Below are 23605 nucleotides of genomic sequence, written 5' to 3'. Positions count from 1 at the left end.
AGAGATTTTAGCAGCAGGCAGACAAGCAGAGGACCTATTTACAAGAGTCAGAGCTCAGCAGCAACAGGACCCGTATGCCAGGGCCAGGATGGATGACCTCCAGAGGGGCCTGCAAGATACTGCCCCCTCATTCAATGTGGAGGCAGGAATCCTCTGGCATAGTGGGTGATTATATTTTGCCCCTTCATTGAGGGAAGAAGTACTGAGACTTTGCCATGACCATCAAACGGCAGGCCACGGAGGTGTTTTCAAAATTCTCCATAGAGCTCTGAGAGACTACTGGTGGCCTAAGATGACTGCAGACATAAAGGGTTATGTTGCTTCTTGTCACACCTGCAGACAAGCCAAGCCTCTCCCAGGGAAGCCCACAGGACTCTTGCAACCCCTACCCACCCCCAGTAGGCCTTGGGATACAATCTCCATGGATTTCATCACTGATTTACCCCCAGGATGACTTCCATACTAGTAGTGATGGACCTTTTCACAAAAATGGTGCATTTTATTCCTTGCAAGGGCCTCCTATCTGCACAAGCCACAGCGCAGTTGTTCATGGACCATGTTTTTAGGTATAGAGGCATGGTGAATCACTTGGTGAGTGACAGAGGCCCACAGTTCACTTCCAGGTTCTGGAGGGCCCTTTTCCAGTCATTAGGGGTCCAGATCCACCTGTCATCAGCGCATCATCCTGCTAGTAACGGGCAAGCCAAGAAAATTAACCAATGGTTACAGCAGTATCTCAGGTGTTACACCACTTATCAGCAAGACAATTGGCCAGCCCTGCTCCCCATGGCAGAATTTACTTATAACAACTCTGTGCAATCCTCGACCAAGATGTCCCCTTTCCAGGCACTCTACGGGGTTAACCCTCGGGTGTTGCCCACCTCCTCCCAGCAGGGAGCTGTTCCAGCCATGGCTGATTTTCTTAAAGAGCAACAAGCTGCACAGGAGTTGTTAAAGGAGCAGCTGAACAGGGCAAAGAGTGCTTACAAGAGAGCTGCAGATGCTCACAGACAAGAGGGGCCAGTGATTGTAGTAGGAGACAGAGTGTGGCTCTCTACCAAGTTTTTGAACTCTACCAGACCCTCCAAGAAATTTGACTCTAAGTTTGTGGGCCCTTTCACTGTGGTGCAGCAGAGAAATCCAGTGGCTTATCGTTTACAGCTACCAGCATCCATGAAGGTCCATCCAGTGTTTCACAGATCATTGCTAGCCAAAAACCCTCACCCAAGTGCCTTACAATTGCAACTGCCCCCCCCCCACCTCCAGTAATTGTGGAAGGGGAAGAGGAATACGAAGTCGAGGAATTTCTGGACTCTAGGAGGAAGGGAAGGGGCATCCAATATTTCATACACTGGAAAGGGTACCCTGAGGAAGAGCGCACGTGGGAGAATGCCAGAGATGTACTTCCATCAGCTTTTCCCTCACAAATCCAAGCCTCGCACTCTACCAGAGACTCCTCACTTGGATGAGCAGGCAGAGGAATTCGTAAGTTTGCACCTTCCACCCCCGCCTGAAGCCTTGACTCCAGTTACAGATGGGGGGGCCCCGCAGCTCTCCACCTCAGGCGTGCATTTCCCAGGGGGGAGGGGGGACGACTCTTCTAATTATCTAGCTATTTTCCAGCAGTGGCCACCTGGGCCAGAAGCGTTATCAGACCTGGAGAGCAGCACTGATTCGTCCTTGGAGGAGTTTTTGTCCTAACAACCAGGAAACACACTGAGACAATGAACTGGTCTCTAATATTTATTGCTAGTACTTAACAGGAATCCTAACAAACTGAAGAAGCGTGGGAAAAACCCAGACATATAACCCCCAAGGGTTAAGGCGGTCCCGATCTGTGTCTCTTTGAATGGCTGAACAATTTATCAGTGCTACGCATGCGCTTGACAGTCTGGATGGGAGCCCTCTGCTCGCCATCCTTACTCATGACAGTTTTCCTTTGAAGACTTTCCATCGTTGCCCAGTTCCCATGGGACCTTAGAAGCAGACGGCGAATCTTATCAAGACTCTGGAGGGGAGGGGGCTGAAATGGAATGTGAATCTGGAGGGGAGGGTGATGTCATGAGTAAGGATGGCGAGCAGGGGGCTCCCATCCAGGCTGTAAAGCGCATGCGTAGTACTGAGGAATTAGGTAGCCATTCAAAGAGATACAGATCAGGCCCGCCTTAGCCTTTGGGGTTCATATGTCTGGGTTTTTCCCACGCTTATTCAGTTTGTTAGGATTTTCTGTCTAATGTAGCAGTAATAAACACTAGATACAGATTCCTCATCTCAGCGTGATTTCTGACTGTTAGGACAAGTTGTGCATGATGTCAATCCCAATACAGGAAATGTGTTGATTAGCTTGAAGAATTTTTATTATTTACTATATTTTTATACTGTGGTATTTTCCAAAAAATAATCATACTACATAGAATTAGTGTACGAATTATTTCTAATTTTTTTTTTCCTGACTAAAATTTCTGCATGACATAAATTCACTGAAGGCTAATGATAAAGAACATGAGGAAATAAGCAGAATATTTTTGAAAATAATGCTATGTAATATTAGTCTAATTCATCTCCTTTGGAAAATATGAAAAGTAAATTCAGGAAATAATATTTGAAAAGAAAAAAAGGTTGAAATTAAAATAAAGAGGTTTTGCTTTCCAGAAGAAAGAAGGGAAGGTTTTGTCCTTTTGGAGATGAGTGGATTTGGGATGTATGGAGGATGGATATTACAGGGGAGAATATGGAACACCAATTTCATGAATAAGGGTATAGTAACTGAGCTGTATCCTGGTGCTTTTTGAATGCAACAGTGAAGTGGGCTACTAGGCAGCCATTACTTAAATTGGGTAATATACTAGTTGCTAAAAGAAGTTACATAATATTTTGTGATCACTGAACAATAACCACACATCTATGTTTTTAGAAAGGAACTGATGTGCAAAAGCAAAATCAGCACAGGAGGTAATAATGGACTAACCCTCCAGTCAAGTGCACTTTCTAAATACCTGTCTCTACAGTATTAGAGAGAGACTGAAATTGGTGCATTCCCAAACCAATACTCCTGGCTTCAACCAATTACTTTTGGTTCAATTATTTCTAAACCACTGATGGGCCTTCAATTAGTGCTGCTTGCATGATTCCACACAGGAGCTTTCAAAGCTCCTCTTGCATGGCAAACATTTTTCCTGATTAAGTGAAGAAGTAAACAATTGATTGACTTTTGCTATAAATGCTGACATTCCAAGGCTAAAGATTAAACCTTTTTACAATCTTAGAATTATCCACACTATCTGTAATAAAATTTCCAGCAAGAGAGGTGTTAGTGCAAATCTGAATTTCTGTATATCTCAAACTCTTCTTATAGTTTAACTTTACATTTTGCATGAAAAATAATCTCTCACTTTTTCTTCTGATATGGTATGTGCTATACCATGAAATCTTCTAAAATTGCAGAAAATGCACATAGGAAATACCAAACAATGTATTGTTTTGTTTTTTAGCTTAATCTATATCCTTCCAAGAAAGGGGGATAAAGCCCCCTCTCCCCATTTTTTTTGCATTTGTGTCCCAATAGCAGAGATAAAACAATAGCTTCTCAGTCGGGGTTATTTTAGTCAAGCCCGATAACTGAAATTGAGGTTAATTGACCTTTATATAATGGATACACAGGACAGTACTTAAACTGCACACACGGAGAGCAAGTTTATTTGAAAAGCAAATTAAATTAATTGACATTCATTGCACAGCTTTCTGTGGGTTATTGCTAGCTGCTCATGTGAATAGTTTGTTGATGGTGTAGATGGGACAAACATTTGTTTCTGATAAATAAGATTTTCAGTTGAATAGGTTTTAATTAGATGAGTTCTACCTGGACTTTCATTTGTACAATTTGAAGCTAATAATTTCAAGTAAATTTTTAATGCCTCCCTTTTAACACTTGAGCACAGATGCCTCGAACTCAAATCATCATGAGGGCTACATAAGGACTATTCATTAATCCACTGATGCAATACTGAAGGCTTAAAGGAAGAAGAAATAAATCACATTCCAGGACAAAATGTTTCCTTTCCAAGTCAACTTGACTCCGTACCACATTTCCTAGGGTGTTTTTGCAGGCTACAGATGACTCAGAGAATTGCATGCAGTCTACGGATTGTGAGTTTGAGATCCTTGTGTAAGAACAACTGTCTCTTTGGGGCTTATATCTAAATCATTTTTTACTTTACCCCAAATAAAACACATTCTGCAGATGCTGCTATCATTTATTTATTACAGTGTTTATGATAATGACAATACAAACGTGTATATCAGAGACCTGACCAAACTGGGGCCTTGGGATTATGTACCCTTCTGGAAGTCTAATATACAGCCCATATCTTCTCTAACAATTGCCACTGAATTATAATTTGAATGGGACAAAAAAGGATTATTTAATACATGGGGACCAATCATACTGTATTTAATTAATCACATATAATTCTAACTCAGCTTTGATTAACATGAAATAAAAAAACTAATTCTGTTTTTCTTCTAGCCTTGGCTAGTTCCTGTCCCAATTATTTTTGCAAGTGTGGCCTCTGACATGCCTCAGATGAAAAAAATAGGAACCCCTATTATAGCATTTTTAACTGTTGAAAGCATTTGACTTGTTGCAGATTGATGGAAAGCATTTGGCTTGAGATCACCCCCTCCCAAAAAAACCCACCAGGCATTTATATAAAAATAAGTGTATGTAAAGAAAGCATAAAACAAACAGTTTCCGTATCCAGAGCCCTGGATAGGCACAAAAGCTTCTTACATAAACATATTTACAAGCTCATGCACATGTGCAGAGGAGGAAGAGAGGGCTGCTGGGCTGGAGCAAGAGGCTGCAAAACTGAAACCTTCTGGTAGCAAGTCCAGGCAAGTTCCCCAAACAGCAGCTTTTTCTTATTTGGTCATCCTTTCCATGCCTCAACCTGAGGACAATTAAATCTGACCTTCAGACTCTGCCAAAGTGATTTGTTACCATGGTGAGTCTTATTCCAGGCAGAAACAAAACAAATACCAACATGACTTGCATTATTTAGTTTGTATTATTTTCTCCTATAGTAAAAATAGGGAAACTGACAGTTAGTGGCATGCCTAATACTAAGTAAGATTGTCAGGGAAAGATATATGACTGAACTGCCATAGATGCTGAACACAGGTCCTGATTTGACTGTTGTTTGTCTGACTCAGTCACCAATAAGCTTTTTGGTTACAGTTCTATAGTTGTGCCTTAACCCATGATTGCAATTGTAAGAATAAATTCCTATGAAAACAAGAACAGCTTCCTTTCATTCTACTTTTAAGGACCATAGGAAAAATCCTTAAATAAGGTCACATATTTGTCCACCATCTCAATATTATTTATGCTGGTTGATAACAATTCTCCAGAGTCTCAGGCAGAAATGATGTTTCCAATTGCATATCCCTAACCTTTCAAAACAGGAGCTTCACAGCCTTTTCCCCTTTTCCAAGAAACAGAAGCAACCTATGCAGACTAAAACAAAGATATAAGATAGGGGAAGCATGAGGTCATCCTACGCCTAAACCACAAATTAGTAACAGAGCTGAAAAAGTTAAACAGAACATCTTCCAAATAAACTTAACAAGATAGATCATAAAATGAAAGGACAGCAAAGAATAACTCATAGTCTTTCTTCCCTACCAGACTTTACAGTTGAAAACACTGTAAATATACTTTATAGTTCATTTCCAGTCCAACTTGAACACCACTTTTTAATTTTGCTGGTGCCTTATTTCCATGCTTTATGCTGCTATGCTACCCTTCCTTCTGGACAAATATCACAACATGTTATTTGCAGACATTTTGGTTTATGTCTTTTTGTAAGCCTGCAACCACGTCAGTGGTATTAGTCATATCAGTTCTGTTTGACTTGATGATCATCTGGCCAGGGTATGCATTTGATTCTACAATGTAGATTTCCTTAGCTGCAAGTATTAATATAGGTTCAGCTGTGATGTGGAAAAATTGAAACCTAACAGACTCAAGGAAGTTACTGCAAATTCATTAACAACATTAGAACAGCTGACTTTTCAAAGTTGGGTGATTACAAATTTAAACAGACTTCCAGCTGAGAAATCTGGGCTATTTTATAGCCCATCTCTAAGTAAAATCTTTATTTACCCTCTGAATTCTAATATATGCAATGACTCCTAAAATACTAGTATGATGTTCTTACATGAACATTACAATAATTCTGTGATATTATTTTATTTTGAACTTTGGTGTTGGAGAAACCCTTGAGAAAACCATGGATAGTCAAGAAAACAAACAAATTGATTGAAGAACAACGCAATCTTCAGATCTCAGTTAAGGTATAAATTGCCAGGCTCAATTTATCATATTTTAGACACATTATGCAAAGATCCAGAAATCAATAATTCTGGGAAAGGTGAAAGGAAAGAGAAGAGGATGGCCAGCATCAGAGTGGATGGACTTAGTTACAGCAGCAGGATGGGAAATGCTGAACAGCCAGGATAGAGACAGATCATTCTGGAGAAGTCTATCTGTATGGTCACTAGGAGTCGACACTAACTTCATGGCACATAATCAATTTATTTTCAAGGGAATATTTACAGTATACATCTTTATAAAATGCATAGCTGATGTGACATTACTGAGGAATAGACAGTATTATAGCCTTTTTAAAAAAAAAATTATTGCTTGGTAATAAATATATACTGCTAAATGTCTATTTGTACATAACATAGTTGAAAAAGACATGTGGGAAAAGAAAATAACTTGCTGCTAATAATTAACCTTCTGCACTGTAAAAAAATAATGAACATAAAGGTAAAAGGTAAAAATTAACATAAAGGTAAAAGGTAAAGGTTTCCCTTGACGTAAAGTCCAGTCGAGTCCGACTCTAGGGGGCGGTGCTCATCTCCGTTTCTAAGCCTTGGAGCCGGCGTTGTCATAGACACTTCCGGGTCATGTGACCAGCATGACGACTCGGAACGCCGTTACCTTCCCGCCGAAGCGGTACCTATTAATCTACTCACATTTGTATGTTTTCGAACTGCTAGGTGGGCAGGAGCTGGGATTAACAACGGGAGCTCACCCCGCTGCGCGGTTTCGAACCGCCGACCTTCCGATCAACAGCTCAGCGGTTTAACCCGCAGCGCCACCGCGTCATATGGACAAAGTATTCAGGATACCCAATTAAATGTCATGAATAATGTAATTTATGTGTGTGTATCTGTGTTCATTTACTTGATAGAAATAGAAACTGTTGTAACTGATTAGACATCATTCTTCACAGTGCATTAAAATAGGCCTAGAAATATTTATATGAAAAAAATTTGCTTGTTACATTTTAATTCTATTAGGAAAAAAGTTCTATATAGAAATAAGACTATTTAATTAGATTAAAAGAATGGCTATATGTTTTTTTCAAATAAAATAGTAATTATATACATTTTTACAATATTTAAAATTTGAGGTGAAGAATTGCAGAATTATAAACTAATGTTAGTTATTCTCATTCCTATACAAATTCTGAATAAAATCCAGTTACTATGTTTTAGGGACATTGCAAATAATATAGGATATTTACATTATTTGTTTGCATAGTTTGATAAAAAGATGGGAATCAAACACAGTCTCAAAACTGATAATGTAAATTATTGTTGACTATTGCATACTAATACAAGCAAATAAGTTCAGTGCATTTATTGAAACTGCCAAATCAGTATTAATAGTTTGCTGGAAATGTAAACAAGTTTCAATGTGATTCAGTGATGGCAATTTTCTGGACCATGTCAGAGAGATTTTCTGCATCTAGGTCTTCTTTGCTGTTATCTGATGTTTCTGGTGAGATGTAACAACCAGAATCTCTTGGACAGTCATTTAATTGTGTCTCGTTAAGGCTGAGATTAGGGTTTAACATCTCTGGCATTTGTTCTGTTTCCTGGTCTTGCTCATCTGAAAAATAAAAAAATGAAAAGCCTTTCAGAGATTAAAAGCTAATTCAACAAGACCTGACAAAAAGTGCATTACAAAGTTTTTTCCAATAGTGAAGTAAAAGTCCATTATTGAATGGCAGTTAGAACAGAGAAGAGCTGGTGTCAGCCATTAAGCTTATTGCATAACATTAATTTTTTAACCCAACTTGATTCATAAAGATTTTTTTAAGCTGGTTTGTATGCATTATTTCAAAGTCATGTGTTCATAAAGCAACATACAAATGAGAAAGATAAATTAGATGAATCTTTTCCATCCTGGTGTCCTCAAGATGTTTTCAATTACAACTTGTGATGGCACGTGGGGATGACCTCAAGAGACAGGGGAAAGAGCCACAGCCAGGCAATGGTCGGATAAGTGGCAGCTTAGCTTGCAGCACGAATGTGGGTGCAGTAAACGTCTCAGAAGGGACCCTCCCTAGTTCCTTGGACTGTAAAGGTGATGGGGGTGAAATGTACTTTCCGGCTTGCAAGATTCTGTTAATGTAATCTTACAATAAAGTAGTGTTAGGTCATCTGGGTATGCTCCTTGTCTGGACCGCCTCGCAAGGCTCACACAACTCCTGTTATCTTTGTCTATTGACTGTGATTGCTGATACTGATAGGAATTGTAATCCAAACCGATGGTGGGTACCAGATTGAGGAAAACCACAATAAAGTAATTGTACATAAGAAATTCCTCAGCACTGCATATCTAAACAATTCATTGATAATTCTAAATAAGAGAAAAAACCCAGAAACCCCCAAAGCTAGCTGTGTAAAAACACATGCAAGGAAAGAAAGCCCTTCTCCAGAAGTAGGTGCCAAGAATAATTGCTTTTGATTAGAGGTCCATAGCCATAGAGCAATAACTCTGAAAACTTTGTGGCTTGGACTTACCAACTAAGTAAGAGACAGGGATAAAACAAAATCTCTAATCAGATTGTAAATTATGGCTGCATCATACAGATCAAGGCACCTTCACTATCTTGATCCAAACGCATTTAGGGGCTTAGTGGCCAATGTCATTTCTTGTAATTAGACTCCAAAAGTGGAATATAAGCCAAAACAGTCCTGAAGTATAATTATATCTACAACCCTGAGCTACTTGGAAGAATGATTTTAAAATGACTTAAAGAATTAATAATAATATACAGAATTAAAACATGAAATCAATAATTGGAACATGAGTGTTTAGCCTACCACAAAGCTCTACAGGCTTTCTTCTTTTTTGCACTGCACTTGCCTCACTCCTACAACAAAGTTATCAGTATATGGTACAACATGGATTGTTTTTCACTGATGCTGATTGGCATGGAGAGGGAATGACTGTCCAAGGTCACTCGGCTGGGCCTGTGCTTTGATTGGGACCAGGTTCCCCTGCTTTAATTCCAGTACTTTAACCACTGCACTATGCTAACTGAAACTTCCAAAACTGACCAACCTGAACCAGAAGTCAAAATCATTGTTTTAATAAAATAATGCCTTTGGTTCCAATCATAATACCACTTTTGCATTATATAAAAAAAGATTGAAACGTTATGAATAATTATTTAGTATACTATTTTAATTATACTTATTTTAAAATTATGTATTTAAATAAGATGCTTAATTTACTATAGTTGATATATTTAAGATAAATGTAATCTGTATTATTAAATTATTAAATAAATATTTATTAATTTAAATATTCCAACATTGCAGTAAGAAATATTGTTTAAAAAAACTCTACCCAAAGAATGTATTGCATTTTCAATTCATAAATAAAAAGTAAAGCTTCTCAAAAAAAAATAATGGGTGAAAAATGCTAGGTTGTATGTTAAGGTTGGTTATACACACACACAGACGTACATATATGCTATCAGTAAATAGATAACATAAACTTACCAACTGACCAATTTTTTTACCAAGATTTTATTTTGTCATTTATATTAACATAATTGCAGTATAAAAGCTTTTCTCCAATGCATAGCTGGCTGGGGAATTCTGGGATTTGAAGTCCACACATCTTAAAGTTGCCAAGGTTGAGAAACACTGAGCTACAGGGAAATTGTTATTAACCCTAGAGTTTGTCCTACATGGTTGCATGGTCTGCTTGTTTTCCAGTGTGCTCGCTGCCATTCTTATAGCAAAGCTATCAATGCATGATGTGACAAGGAGTTCTGTTTTTCAGCCAGCTTGTCACAGTGCCTGATGGTGATTTGGGCTGAGAGAAGTGACTGTCACTGTCACTGGGAGTCACTATCAGGAGGAACATAACAAGCAGTTGGCCAATATGATTCAATTCTCAGTGAATCAATTGTCCTCTCAGGCTACAGTTTGGACCTATCTATTGCAAGACTGCAGTTTTCAGACATGTGACACTTTAATCTTTTCATATTGCTTCCTAACTGAATGTGTGTTTTGATTTAAAGCATTTTACCACAAATGGCAAATGTCAGTCTTAATCTGTAAAATATTAAAGGCACAGGATATAGAAATAGGTTTTCTTTTTTTAAAAAAAGTCACTACTAAATGTTGCTGAATCAGCAGAAAGTACTATCTCATCACCTTGTAGAAGTCATGTAATTTCCCTAACATAAAACAGTTTCATAAAAGAAATGGCTTTTGCTCAGAGTTATATAAGTGTCATGAGTAAGGATGGCGAGCAGGGGGCTCCCATCCAGACTGTCAAGCGCATGCGTAGCACTGAGGAATTGTTCAGCCATTCAAAGAGACACAGATCGGGACCGCCTTAACCCTTGGGGGTTATATGTCTGGGTTTTTCCCACGCTTCTTCAGTTTGTTAGGATTCCTGTTAAGTACTAGCAATAAATATTAGAGACCAGTTCATTGTCTCAGTGTGTTTCCTGGTTGTTAGGACAATAAGATAGTGTTAGCAGAGCCTATGATATGCGTCATTCTATACTACTTTAGTCTGTAGGATTGGGGTATGGATATTGCAGAAATATAAAGCTGATACATATATTTTGACAAGACCTTTGTTATAAATATTCATTATATGCATTTTTTACCCTTGTTTTCCTTTAAATGGATAGTTTTCTGACTTATGTCACATTGTGAGTATAATTATTACAGCCTTTCCTGACAGTGAAACTCTAGAAATTCAGGTTCACTTAGAACTTATCTTACCTAAATAGGCCTATGATATAGCCTTGTTGTAATTGCAGATGTGAGATACATGTGATATACCATAAGCCATAAGGTGATTGATTCACTTGTTTTGGCAGTGTGTAGCATGCAAACTTACCATTATGATGTGCAAACCATGATAAGTATGCATTTCATGAAGCATGTATAAATGTCCTATGTAAACATTTTTTCCTGCACAGGGTGAAAGGTTTTGCCATAGAATTAGTTAATAAACTTTATTAGTTAAGTGCCATGAATTTCGGTGGGACATGTGCAGAGAATATTATCGTGGACTTCAGGAGCTCTATTTGAGCGAATCAGAAGAACTTGCAAAACTATGCTTCCCTGGTTAGGGTTCATTGTTAGGCATTTTAAAATGAATTCCAGTTGAAGCCTGGAGACACATTTTATGTTAATGTATTAGTTTTAAAAGCTTGATGAATGTAATATTATTTCCTATGGAAGAACACCCTGTACTTTTCAATAATACAAATATTTATTTTTATTAGTCTTTGGCATATATGTTGGGTATAATCAGTATTAAAGTGATTGGTTATATGAATTTTTTACCTCAACAGTGAAATTAATGAAAGCCAAGAGTCTAAACTTTTGGATGCAGATAAATTCAAGTCATAATTACACCAGATGTCAATCAAACATTGCAAATGCTTCTTCAAGGAAAACAACCACGAGTCCCCAAATGTGTGAAAATGTTGTCCTAAAACAGCATTTATATACTGAGATGAAGGCTAAGCTTGATTCTGAGTATTTCAGTATATTTCTTGTAGCCAATAACAAGCCCTCTTATAGAATTATGCTTCTGATTCCTAAGCAGTACATATAATCAATTTTAATTAGAAAAATCATTTTTAGCAGGCAGAATTATAAATATTGACCTTGGAAAGTTGATTCCAAATGCAATATTTAGTTATCCTAATGATGTCCAGCTTTTTCAACCTAATTTTCCACTTGGTTTGACTTCAGGGCTTTGATTTTGCAAAGGTCATGCAGAATTACTTATTCTGCTAAGTGTTAACCCCAGGATCATATTGGCTTCTCTTTATTTCATTATAATTACTTGACTGAACAACCTATTATATACCATCACATACTTTTTTTTTAGTCTTCTCCATTACTAATCTACAAGGTAGATGAACTACTTTTCTATAGCAGTCAGGAAGGCCACTTTGCCATTGAGAAAGTCATTTTTTGATCTGAATTCATGTCTCAAGTTAAGTGCACAATGTCAGCAAAATAACATAAACCATATATAAACCATGCATTTATTTATTTATTTAATTTATTTTTATCCTGCCTTTATTATTTTTATAAATAACTCAAGGTGGGGAACATACTTAATACTCCTTCCTCCTCCTATTTTCCCCACAACAGCAACCCTGTGAGGTGAGTTGGTCTGAGAGTGTGTGACTGGCCCAAGGTCACCCAGCCGGCTTTCATGCCTGAGGAGGGCCCAAGGCCAGAACTCACAGAATCCTGGTTTCTAACTCAGCACCTTAACCACTAGACCAAACTGGCTCTCCATAACTGCCTTTTTTTCTACTATCATTGCTCCACTGTGCATAGACCACTTTTACTTAGTGACAAGCAGGCAGTTGCTACTATGCAAGATTTTGCCCAGTGGCTTCAAGGCAACAGTCTTCTGGTGAAATAATAGCCATCTGGACTCCAGCTCTAGGAAGTTTTAAAATAAACACAAACAAGATACACTGACTTTTAAATATAGAAGTTCATGGAAAACTATACCAAACTAATGTCTTTCCAATCCATTTCAGTTTGCTGATTCTCAGGATGTCAAGATTCATCTTGACATTTCTGCTCTTACAATTTTAAGGTTGCCTTAGTTCACTCTATATATGGTGGTATCCATATTTTATAGCATCAAATTTTCCTATTGTCTTTGGTTAATCAGCAACTGGATGTCCTTTTAGCTTTAATTCAGCAGTTTTATAAACACAATATTACTCATCTTTTGTCCTCTGTTCTTCCCTAGTAGTCCAATGTATATCTTCCAACATAAGTGACTCATCTTCAATAGCCTGGTTATGAATGTCTATATGGTTTCCTTGACAAAATATTGGAGCAGATGTGCCATTTCCTTCTCCAGTGGATTTAATCTGATGCTTTGTCCATGACATGCCATCAGGGTAACTCTTCTGGGAATGCACATTCTCAACATTATAGTTCGTAGTGTTACTGAAAAATGCATGTTCCTTCACCACTTCAAATTAATAACAGGAAGCTATTCTTTTTTCCTTAAGATAACTTTAGCAAGTCACTGGATAATTCAATTAAAATCAATGATAAATTTGCCACTGATGCCAGTGACAAGTGGACTTGATCTTTACAGTGACATTTACATATTCTTTAAAATATTTAAGTGATTTACACTGTCATTTACATATTTTAAAAATATTTTGTGGTTTTTTTCAGTCTTAACAAATGGTAAGCAGGTCATGCAATGTATTGGAAGTCTTCTGAGGCACATCCACAATTGTGTAGTACATCCAACTTTCACTATTTTTTTATTTTATTTTATATGTGTATTCATTTTAAAGCCAATATAGCACCAAGAAGAAATACGGCACCTACTTTCAGAGTCCTGCAGATTCTCAATAGCTGAAAGTAGCCTTGTCCTGTTTTCTGGATCTTTGATGTTAAGTTCAATTAAATGCTTTTCATTTAGATCTTTCAAATCTTCTAATGTCTGATAGCCATTTAGCAAAAGGGTTGATAAATAGTCCTAGAGGGGAAAAATGCAAATTCCAAATGTAATAAAGACTGACATTTTTACATTCACGGAGTGTGGGGTGGCCAAAAGGTCAGAGATGGGGAATGATAGGCAGGTAGGAGAACTTGAAGTGCACATGCAGTTGTAAATGTAGGTGGGCTGCCATGAAGTGCCTACATTTTGATCATGTGACTGTAGGGTTCCTGCAATAGCTGTAACTTCGAGGACTGGTTGTAACTATCATTCATTCAACTATCAACATTGTAACTTTGAATGGTCACTGAATGAATGAATGGTCATTAGTAAAACTAACTATTCATTGAAGTTGGGACATACTGGCCAAAATGTGTCAAAACCCATCAGTACTATCCCCAGTGTAAATAGCACAAGTATGATGACTAAGGCTAGTAACCTTTACCTTCTATATGTTATTAAAAAGGGTTATGTGAAAGGCTTAATTGACAGTTGAAGTAAATATCTATGGGGCCATTTATTTTTGACTATAGCGTATGGAAGAGTGAAACTTGGAAAATAAGGGGAATATATTGTAAAGAACATGAATTATCAGATGAAATGACAGGAGAGAAAATAAATATGTTGGCTGTTTGAAAAACCAAGAGAAAAAAGATGGATATAACAGAATGAAGATGTTCTTTTACAGTGGAATTGGTGAACACATGCAAGAAAGTGAAGGTCTAGGGATAATTATGAATGATAAGGTTAAAATATATGTCAGGATGTATGAATTGGTGTCATCTAGATTATGTGGGTGCATATGACAGCAGAAATCCTTAGATTGGTGATATTTGCAAGTTACGCTCCAACACACGATAATGAAAGAACCAGTGAAGAGTTTGGCTAAAAATTGTGCAATATTCTGAAAGTATGTGACTCAGGAGGAAAACAATTTTTCAGATGACATGAATAATGGATGGGAAAGAGAAAATACAGAATGTAAGAAATCATTGGTCCATTTGAAGACCAAAGAATGACTGAGAATGGTGACTGAAGACTATCTGCTTAGAAAAAGGTCTGTTAATTTCAAATACAGGACTTAAGCTTCAAACTATGTGTACCTATGGAAAATTAATGAATTAAAAAGCATTATTGATTTGATTAATTATGATGAAAAATTGAGAGTTGAAGGATGCAAAGGTGATTAGAGGATATAAGTATGGGATAGATCTTTATTTGGTAGAGTCAAGAATGGGTTTTGGGAAAAAATGGAGAAGAAGAAAAGAAACAAAGTGAAAGAAACTACAGTGAATGCTACCTTGATATTTACATAACAACCAAACAGAGTGAAAACCAGGAACTCCATAATATGAAACAAATCAATCCCCAAAGGGAAAAATGCTTTATTAGTCCAAAACAAGCCATAATCAGCAAGTTAGAGCTGGAAACTATTAAAACTAAAAATGAAGAATAACCCAAGTGCACACATTTTCAGTTTTAGCTAACCTGGAGATGGATTCTCTCCAAGAATTCCTGAAGAGAATTATGCTTGACCCTTTCACTTTTCTTGTGTGGCTTTGTCTTTCTGGGTGCAGTTTCCTCTTCTGCAATCAGATCCACGTAAATAAATTTGAAGTTTCCCACCTTGTTGTTTAGCAGTCCGGTCCATGTTCCCATTGGGGTTTTACAGATAATGTCAATTATATCTCCTTTCTAGAAGATTAACAAGAGGAACAGAGAATATAAAACAAAGAATAATGTAATGAAATAACAGATGATTCCTAATTCATAAGGCTGGTTTGTTTCTATTGAAAGAAGAGTTTTACTTTAAGGGAAAATGAACAGTTAACACTTAATGCATATTTTCTAATTTAAGGGAGGGTTGCTTATCCATATGCATGGATTTCCACATTATAAAAGGGCTAGTAAAATTTATGTATCCATTGGATTATGCAATCAATAAATTACTATAGTTGCTTCCAACACCATTCCTATACGTTTTGAAGGGGCGCTAATAAAATAACAACTGACATAGTTATTGTATTCTTTCTACTGCCTAGATATACATTTAAGTTGAGGTAAAACATCAATATATATTTGGAGTATCTACTCTGTACTATCTTGAGGTATCAGTGAAGAGCAGATATAATCTCTGTGGTAGGAAAATAAATATTCATGAAAAATTCAAAACAAAGTCTTTGGTTCAAAAAAACCACCAACAACATTCTAATTGAAACATGTCTATCACACAAGGAAGGTTATGAGGAAAGTGCTAAAAGAAAAATACCAATCAGAGAAGACAGAACTTTTCAGTTAAGCAAACGAGAATGAACTGACCTAAATCAGATCTAAAGTCTGTCTGGTCCCCTGTCCAGTGCAGCAGTGACAAACCAATATAGTGACCTAGTCCTGGAGATAATTGATAGATACCATAATGTGCTTGTCTAATCCAGTTGAACTCTGTCCAGAATTGTAGCTATCATTTTATAGTTTATGGAAGGAAAGTCAATCACTTAATTATGTGTCCTATAAAGAAGTTCTTAATTGTCCAAGATGTCCCACCATTCTCTTTCATTAGGTTATCCCGGATTCTACTATTATGAGAAAGAGATGAATGTATCTTGTTGTATACTTTCAGATATATATATATACACTCATACACACAGACATACACACAAACATACATACACAGACATACATACACACACACTTCTGTATATCTCATTCCATAAATTAACCAGCATGCCTCATTAACAGATATAATATATGTATATAAAATTTATATGTGAAGTTTCATTCAAATGTTGTTAAATCTGAACTGGGGAACTTCACATTAAAGAGGTAAGTCTTATTCTTTATTTTTAGCTTAAGAACACTGTTAATGCACATAAGCAGGCCTACACATGAAAGAAATATAATAACTTCTGGCCTATATTTCAGCCTGAATGTGCAGGGGTTCCCTGAGGCCTGAAAAATATTTCAAGGGTTCCTCCAGGGTTAACTAGTTGAGAAAGACTGCATTAAGGGATCTGTAGAATAAAGAAATCTCACCTTGATTTTTAGAGAGTCTGAATCGTAAGGACTTGGAGTGAAGTCTGTGTGTACTCTGGCTCTGCCACAGAATGGTCCAACATAACTAATTTCTTCATCAAATCGCAGGCTGTCTCTGTTGCTTGTTCCATCTGAGCAACAAGTTACACCACCTGAAAGCAGTAAGAATGGTTTCTTTTACATAATGTCTCAGATGGGTACCATGTGAAGCCAAGCTACTCCACAGAACACCTGTGAAGAGATAGAATTATACAGAAAAATCCCTATTGCAAATAGGGTCAGCCTATTTTTTGGTAAGGTGAGGGAGCAGCAGGGTGTTAGAGAACAGACCTGTGTGCTATAAACACAGCCTACAAGTCCTAATTCAGCTTCTAGTCACGATATGCCATGTAGTTACTATGATAACTATTTACACTGCTCTTAACACTTGAAGCCTAGGACACTAACAGTAATGATGGCTAAAGGAGGTAGAAAAAGGAAGGAGCTGGGAAGATTGGGGAGGTGGGTGGTACAGATGGATATGCCATGCTTAAAACCAAGCAGTGGCATCTAAACTGGGTAGTGATAAGATGGTGCTGGCAAGTTCAGCAGGTGGGCTAGCACAGAAGAAGAGGAGAGGGAGGAACAAGGTGAATCAACCCCACCCAACGTATCCCAGATTTTGTTTCATCCAAAACACAAAATAAACCAAATGCTCTGGATTTTAGGTCTGCCAAACTGTAGCTCAACCTTTATAGTTCAACAGAATACCAAAATACAATGGATGTATTTTTCCATTGAAATAAAACACATTTTCTGTTTTATGCACACCCTTAGAGCTTCCTGTTGAAATTATCAGGAACACAAACACCTGCAAAATATTGTATTTGAGCACTTAAACTGACAGAAACCATGTCTGTTTGGGACTATGATTGACCTAGACCTAGGACATGAAAATTGAATTTGTATGTCAGTGACCATTCTGCTATAGAATAGAAAATGCTTTAGTGTTTTTTTTTAAAAAAACAAACTTAAAATGGCATGCTGTAGTGTCATTAATCAATTCTATGAGACAGAATGACAACATAAAAGCTTACACAAGAATGTCTCAGTAAAAGTATATCATAGCAAAATCCCTATCAGTATTTGCTATTTGAACACTGTGTCTCACCAGACAGTAGCTCATCCATAATTTTATGTGTATTGACAATCAGAACAGGTCCTAAGATGTACTTTTTATTGATATACAGTGAAAGAAAAATAATTTCAGACACTATGCTCATTTTGGTGACTAAGCCCCACCAGAATAGTAGAACTCACTAGCAAATAAATTTATAGGGACTGTGCTATATGCTGCTCCTGTTTTTATTTTTTTTTTTAAAAAACAACTATGTTAACTATCATTTAAGTGTACAATATCATACAAATCTTTTTTTCTTTAAAAAAATAGAGTTTATTCTTCTGGAATTCTCTCTAAATTATTTTTTGTCAAAAAGTCAATAAAACATTTTATGCATTGTTATGAAAAAATACGGGAACTTATATAATTAATATCATAATATTTATGGAATATTTTTTCCGTGAGCATCATAGCCATTTGGGGTGCATGTTGGGATTGCAGTTATATTTATGTTTGCTTCAGTGTAACGCTATTTCAATTACTGTCTTAATAAAACCTTAATAATCTTATCCTTAATAACCTTGAAACCAAGGATGCCAGCTATATAAAAGTTCCTTCTCACATTACAAAGAACATGAATTAAAATATCCTGGAAAATACTTCATTCTCCCATGGAAGTTCAGAATGTTCAGGGTACAGCTGATATACAGAGTCCCATTTCTCCTATTTGTTTTAAGGTATCACAACCATCACTAATCCAGTGTCCTCCAAAGTTGCTTGTAAAGTTTAAGCAGCCCTGATGATATTGTCTATTTCAGTGAATCCCTAAGCAAACAAAAGCTGAACACAATTTTTATGTGGTATAAAGTTAAACATCTTTCTGGAAACTTGAGTGCATGTTACTGTTTGTGTGTAGTTGTTTGTGTGTGTTTATTCATTCAGTCGCTTCCAACTCTTTGTGACTTCATGGACCAGCCCATGCCAGAGCTTCCTGTTGGTCGTCAACACCCCCAGCTCCCCCAGGGACGAGTCCGTCACCTCTAGAATATCAGCTATCCACCTTGCCCTTAGTCGGCCCCTCTTCCTTTTGCCTTCCATTCTCCCTAGCATCAGCATCTTCTCCAGGGTGTCCTGTCTTCTCATTATGTGGCCAAAGTATTTCAGTTTTGCCTTTAATATCATTCCCTCCAGTGAGCAGTCTGGCTTTATTTCCTGGAGGATGGACTGGTTTGATCTTCTTGCAGTCCAAGGCACTCTCAGAATTTTCCTCCAACACCACAGTTCCAAAGCATCTACCTTCCTTCTTTCAGCCTTCCTTATGGTCCAGCTCTTGCAGCCATATGTTACTACGGGGAACACCATTGCTTTAACAATGCGGACCTTTGTTGTCAGTGTGATGTCTCTGCTCTTAAGTATTGTATAGAGATTTGCCATTGCTCTTCTTCCAAGGATTAAGCTTCTTCTGATTTCCTGACTGCAGTCAGCATCTGCAGAAATCTTCGCACCTAGAAATACAAACTCTTTCACTGCTTCTACATTTTCTCCCTCTATTTGCCAGTTATCAATCAAGCTGGTTGCCATAATCTTGGTTTTTTTTTTGAGGTTTAGCTGTAAGCCAGCTTTTGCACTTTCTTCTTTCACCTTCATCATAAGGCTCCTCAGTTCCACTTCGCTTTCAGCCATCAAAGTGGTATCATCTGCATATCTGAGATTGTTAATGTTTCTTCCAGAGATTTTAACTCCAGCCTTGGATTCCTCAAGCCCAGTACCTCACATGATGTGTTCTGCATACAAGTTGAATAGGTAGGGTGAGAGGATACAGCCCTGCCGTACTCCTTTCCCAATCTTAAACCATGGTCTGTTCTTACTGTTGCTACTTGGTCATTATACAGATTCCTCAGGAGGCATACAAGATGACTTGGTATCCCCATACCGCTAAGAACTTGCCACAATTTGTTATGGTCCACACAGTCAAAGGCTTTAGAATAGTCAATAAAACAAAAACAGATGTTTTTTCTGAAACTCCCTGGTTTTTTCCATTATCCAGTGGATATTGGCAATTTGGTCCCTAGTTCCTTTGCCTTTTCTAAACCCAGCTTGTCCATCTGGCAATTCTCACTCCATGAATTGCTGAAGTCTGCCTTGCAGGATCTTGAGCATTACCTTACTGGCATGTGAAATAAGTGCCACTGTTCGATAGTTTGAACATTCTTTAGTGTTTCCCTATTTTGGTATGGGGATATAAATTGATTTTTTCCAATCTGATGGCCATTCTTGTGTTTTCCAAATTTGCTGGCATATAGCATGCATTATCTTGACAGCATCATCTCACAAGGTTTTGAACAGTTCAGCTGGGATGCCATCATCTCCTGCTGCCTAAGCAATGCTTCTTAAGGCCCATTCAACCTCACTCTTCAGGATGTCTGGCTCTAGCTCACTGACCACACCGTCAAAGCTATCCCCGATATTGTTATCCTTCCTATACAGGTCTCCCGTATATTTTTGCCACCTTTTCTTGATCTCTTCTTCTTCTGTTAGGTCCTTGCCATCTTTGTTTTTGATCATACCCATTTTTCCCTGGACTTTACCTCCATGTTTCTAATTTTCTTGAAGCGGTCTCTTGTCCTTCCTATTCTATTGTCTTCTTCCACTTCTGCACACTGCTTGTTTAAAAATAATTCCTTATCTCTTCTGGCTAACCTCTGGAATTTTGCATTTAATTCAGCATATCTCCCCCTCTCACTGTTGCCTTTTGCTTTCCTTCTTTCTTGGGCTAGTGTCTCAGCAGACAGCCATTTTGCCTTCTTGGTTTTCTCTTTCTTTGGGATGTATTTTGTTGCCACCTCCTGAACAGTGTTGCGAAATTCTGTCCATAGTTCTTCCGGGACCCTATCTACTAAGTCCAGTCCCTTAAATCTATTCTTCACCTCCACTGCATATTCCTTAGGAATATTAGTGAGCTCATATCTAGCTGATCTGTGGGTCTTCCCTAATCTCTTTAGTCTGATCCTAAATTGTGCAAGAAGAAGTTCGTGATCTGAACTACAGTCAGCTCCAGGTCTTGTTTTCACCGACTGTATAGATGTCTGCCACCTTTGGCTGCAAAGGATGTAGTCAATCTGATTTCGGTGTTGTCCATCTGGTGAAGTCCATGTATAAAGCCGTCTCTTAGGTTGTTGGAAGAGAGTGTTTGTTATGCAGAGTGAATTGTCTTGGCAAAATTCTATCAGCCTATGTCCTGCTTCATTTTGTTCTCCCAGGCCATACTTACCTGTAATTCCAGGTGTCATTTGACTGCCCACCTTAGCATTCCAGTCTCCCGTGATGAAAATAACATATCTTTTAGGCTTGTTGTCCAGTAGGTGCTGCAGATCCTCATAGAACTGATCTACTTCAGCTTCTTCAGCATCTGTGGTTGGGGCGTATATTTGGATCACTGTGATGTTAGATGGCTTGGCCTGAATTCGAATTGAGATCATTCTATCATTTTTTGCATCGTATCCAAGCACTGCTTTAGCCACTTTACTATTAATTATGAAGGCTACTCCATTTCTTCTGTGGTCCTCTTGTCCACAGTAGTAGATCTGGTGGTCATTTGATGTGAAGTGGCCCATTCCAGTCCATTTCAGTTCACTGATGCCCAAAATGTCTATCTTTAATCTTGACATCTCCCCAATAACCACATCCAATTTGCCCTGGCTCATAGATCTTACATTCCAGGTTCCAATGGTGTGTTGATCCTTAGAACATCGGATTCGCCGTTCACCACCAGCACCGTTGGCCGCTAGCCATCCTTTCGGCTTTGAGCTAGCTGCGTCATCATGTCTGGGGCTAGTTGAACTCATCCTCTGTTCCTCCCCAGTAGCATTTTGACCATCTTCTGACCTGGAAGTCTCATCTTCTGATGGTATACCGACATATCTCTGGTTGTACTGATCCATTTAGTTTTCACGGCAAGAATACTGGGGTGGGTTGCCATTACCTTCCCCAGGGATCGCATTTAGTCTGACCTCTCTGTCATGACCTTCCCGTCTTGGGTGGCCCTTCATGGTTTAGCTCATGGCATCATTGATGTGCTCAAGCTCCAGCACCACGACAAGGTAACGATCCTTTGCTGAAGCTGCAGTTGTTTACAGATTCATAATAAAGTAACAGTGAATATGGCAAGTGCAAAGGTTTGGGTATGCTTCTAGTCAGTACTTTGAATACCTCTTTGGCAAAAATAACAGTTTCCAAAACTTTTCCTGTAGCTGTCCAAGAGGTTGTTTTTTTTTTCATTCTTGCTTTTGTAACCCTCTCCCATTCCTTGCAGAATTATTTTAGTTCAGAAACATACTTAGATCATTTTTCATACACTGAATGTTTCATATCCCCCCTCCCAGGTTTTCCATATTATTCAAATGTGGGTACAAGGAAGGTCATTCCAAAACCTTTGTCTTTCTTTCTTGTAAGTACTTCATGGTTGATTTGGGGGTATGTTTTAGATCACTGTCTTAATGAAATATCCAACCTCTTTTCAATTCTAATTTCTTTGCTCACTGTATAACATTATTTTTAGACTATTTAGTTGAATCTATTTTTTTCCACCCACATAGTCTTGTTGGATGGTGGCCAATAGTTTTTGTTTTATCAATCGTAAGCATTTTGTTCCCAAACATTTCAGACTAATTCAGACATACTTTATACAATGACTTTTGTAATGCAATTGAATAAAGATTTTATTCTGACAATTCTTAACATGCAGATTATTGTTGTATAATCAATGCTGAACTACAGACTGATAGACAACTACTCCAGTGTCTGCTAAAATTTTCAGGAGGTCATTTCCAGATCTGTGGTTCATGTTTTGCAGAACTGGCCATTTTGGGGATAGTTCTTGCACAGATTTTTTTCTTGGTATTCTCAATCTTGCCAAGTTCCATGTAACCTTCATTTCTTAACAGTGTTTCTTGCAGTTGAAATAGCTACCTGGAAACCTTTACAGATTCTTTCAGTGTCCTTTATATCCTATGTATGCTTTGTAAGAACAAGTTACTTCATTTTTAACTGCTCAGAGAACTGCTTAGAGGAGTCTATGGGTGTTGAAAGTACACAAAACAGCAATCACAAGCTATGAGATTAGAAGAGTCAGAGTATTTTTTCACCTTTGTAACTGTCTTCACCTGGATAATTGTAGGTCTAATCAATCATCTTTTAGGATATTATTAATAACTTTATACTATTGTAAAAAAATAGTACTGAATCAATTTGAAGGGTGTCCAAAGTATTGCACGTGCCATGTTCACTATTTTCTTATTGTGAATCTGTAAGTAAGCATACATAAATAGCAAGTATGCGTTCTTTTTTTTTTTAAAATTATGTACAGAATATATGAGCTTCTGTTCTCTTACAGATTCACTGAAACACATAGATTAACCCAGAGGACTAAATGTCTGAGAGCAAAAGACTGGGATTTTAACTTCTAGAATTCCCTACCAGGCTGATCATCTACAATTTCTGGATTAGAAAAGGGGAACTGTGTTTTTTCCAGGCATCTTATTTGAATAGGGTTAACATTTTCAGCCAGTCTACATATATACACATATACTTTCTATATAATTTAACATCTACATGAAACTGCTGAGTGATATCATCCGTCA

General features: G+C 37.6%; 1 protein-coding gene across 1 annotated transcript in view; it reads right to left on the bottom strand.

Moving 5' to 3' along the window:
* Positions 1-7433: 7433 nt before the first annotated feature.
* The window catches only part of SAMSN1 (SAM domain, SH3 domain and nuclear localization signals 1), a 42122-nt gene continuing 25950 nt past the window's right edge, over positions 7434-23605 (bottom strand). The window contains exons 5-8 of the mRNA XM_063304420.1: positions 16868-17019; positions 15323-15529; positions 13723-13873; positions 7434-7963 (exon numbers count right to left, since the gene is read on the bottom strand). Coding sequence (XP_063160490.1) covers positions 7764-7963; positions 13723-13873; positions 15323-15529; positions 16868-17019 — 710 coding nt within the window. The 3' untranslated portion in view covers positions 7434-7763. The remainder of the gene's footprint in view (positions 7964-13722; positions 13874-15322; positions 15530-16867; positions 17020-23605) is intronic.

The sequence above is a fragment of the Candoia aspera genome, chromosome 5 (genome assembly GCF_035149785.1).
Source record: "Candoia aspera isolate rCanAsp1 chromosome 5, rCanAsp1.hap2, whole genome shotgun sequence".
Classification (NCBI taxonomy): Eukaryota; Metazoa; Chordata; class Lepidosauria; order Squamata; family Boidae; genus Candoia; species Candoia aspera.
This window is presented reverse-complemented; position numbering and strand designations above follow the sequence as displayed.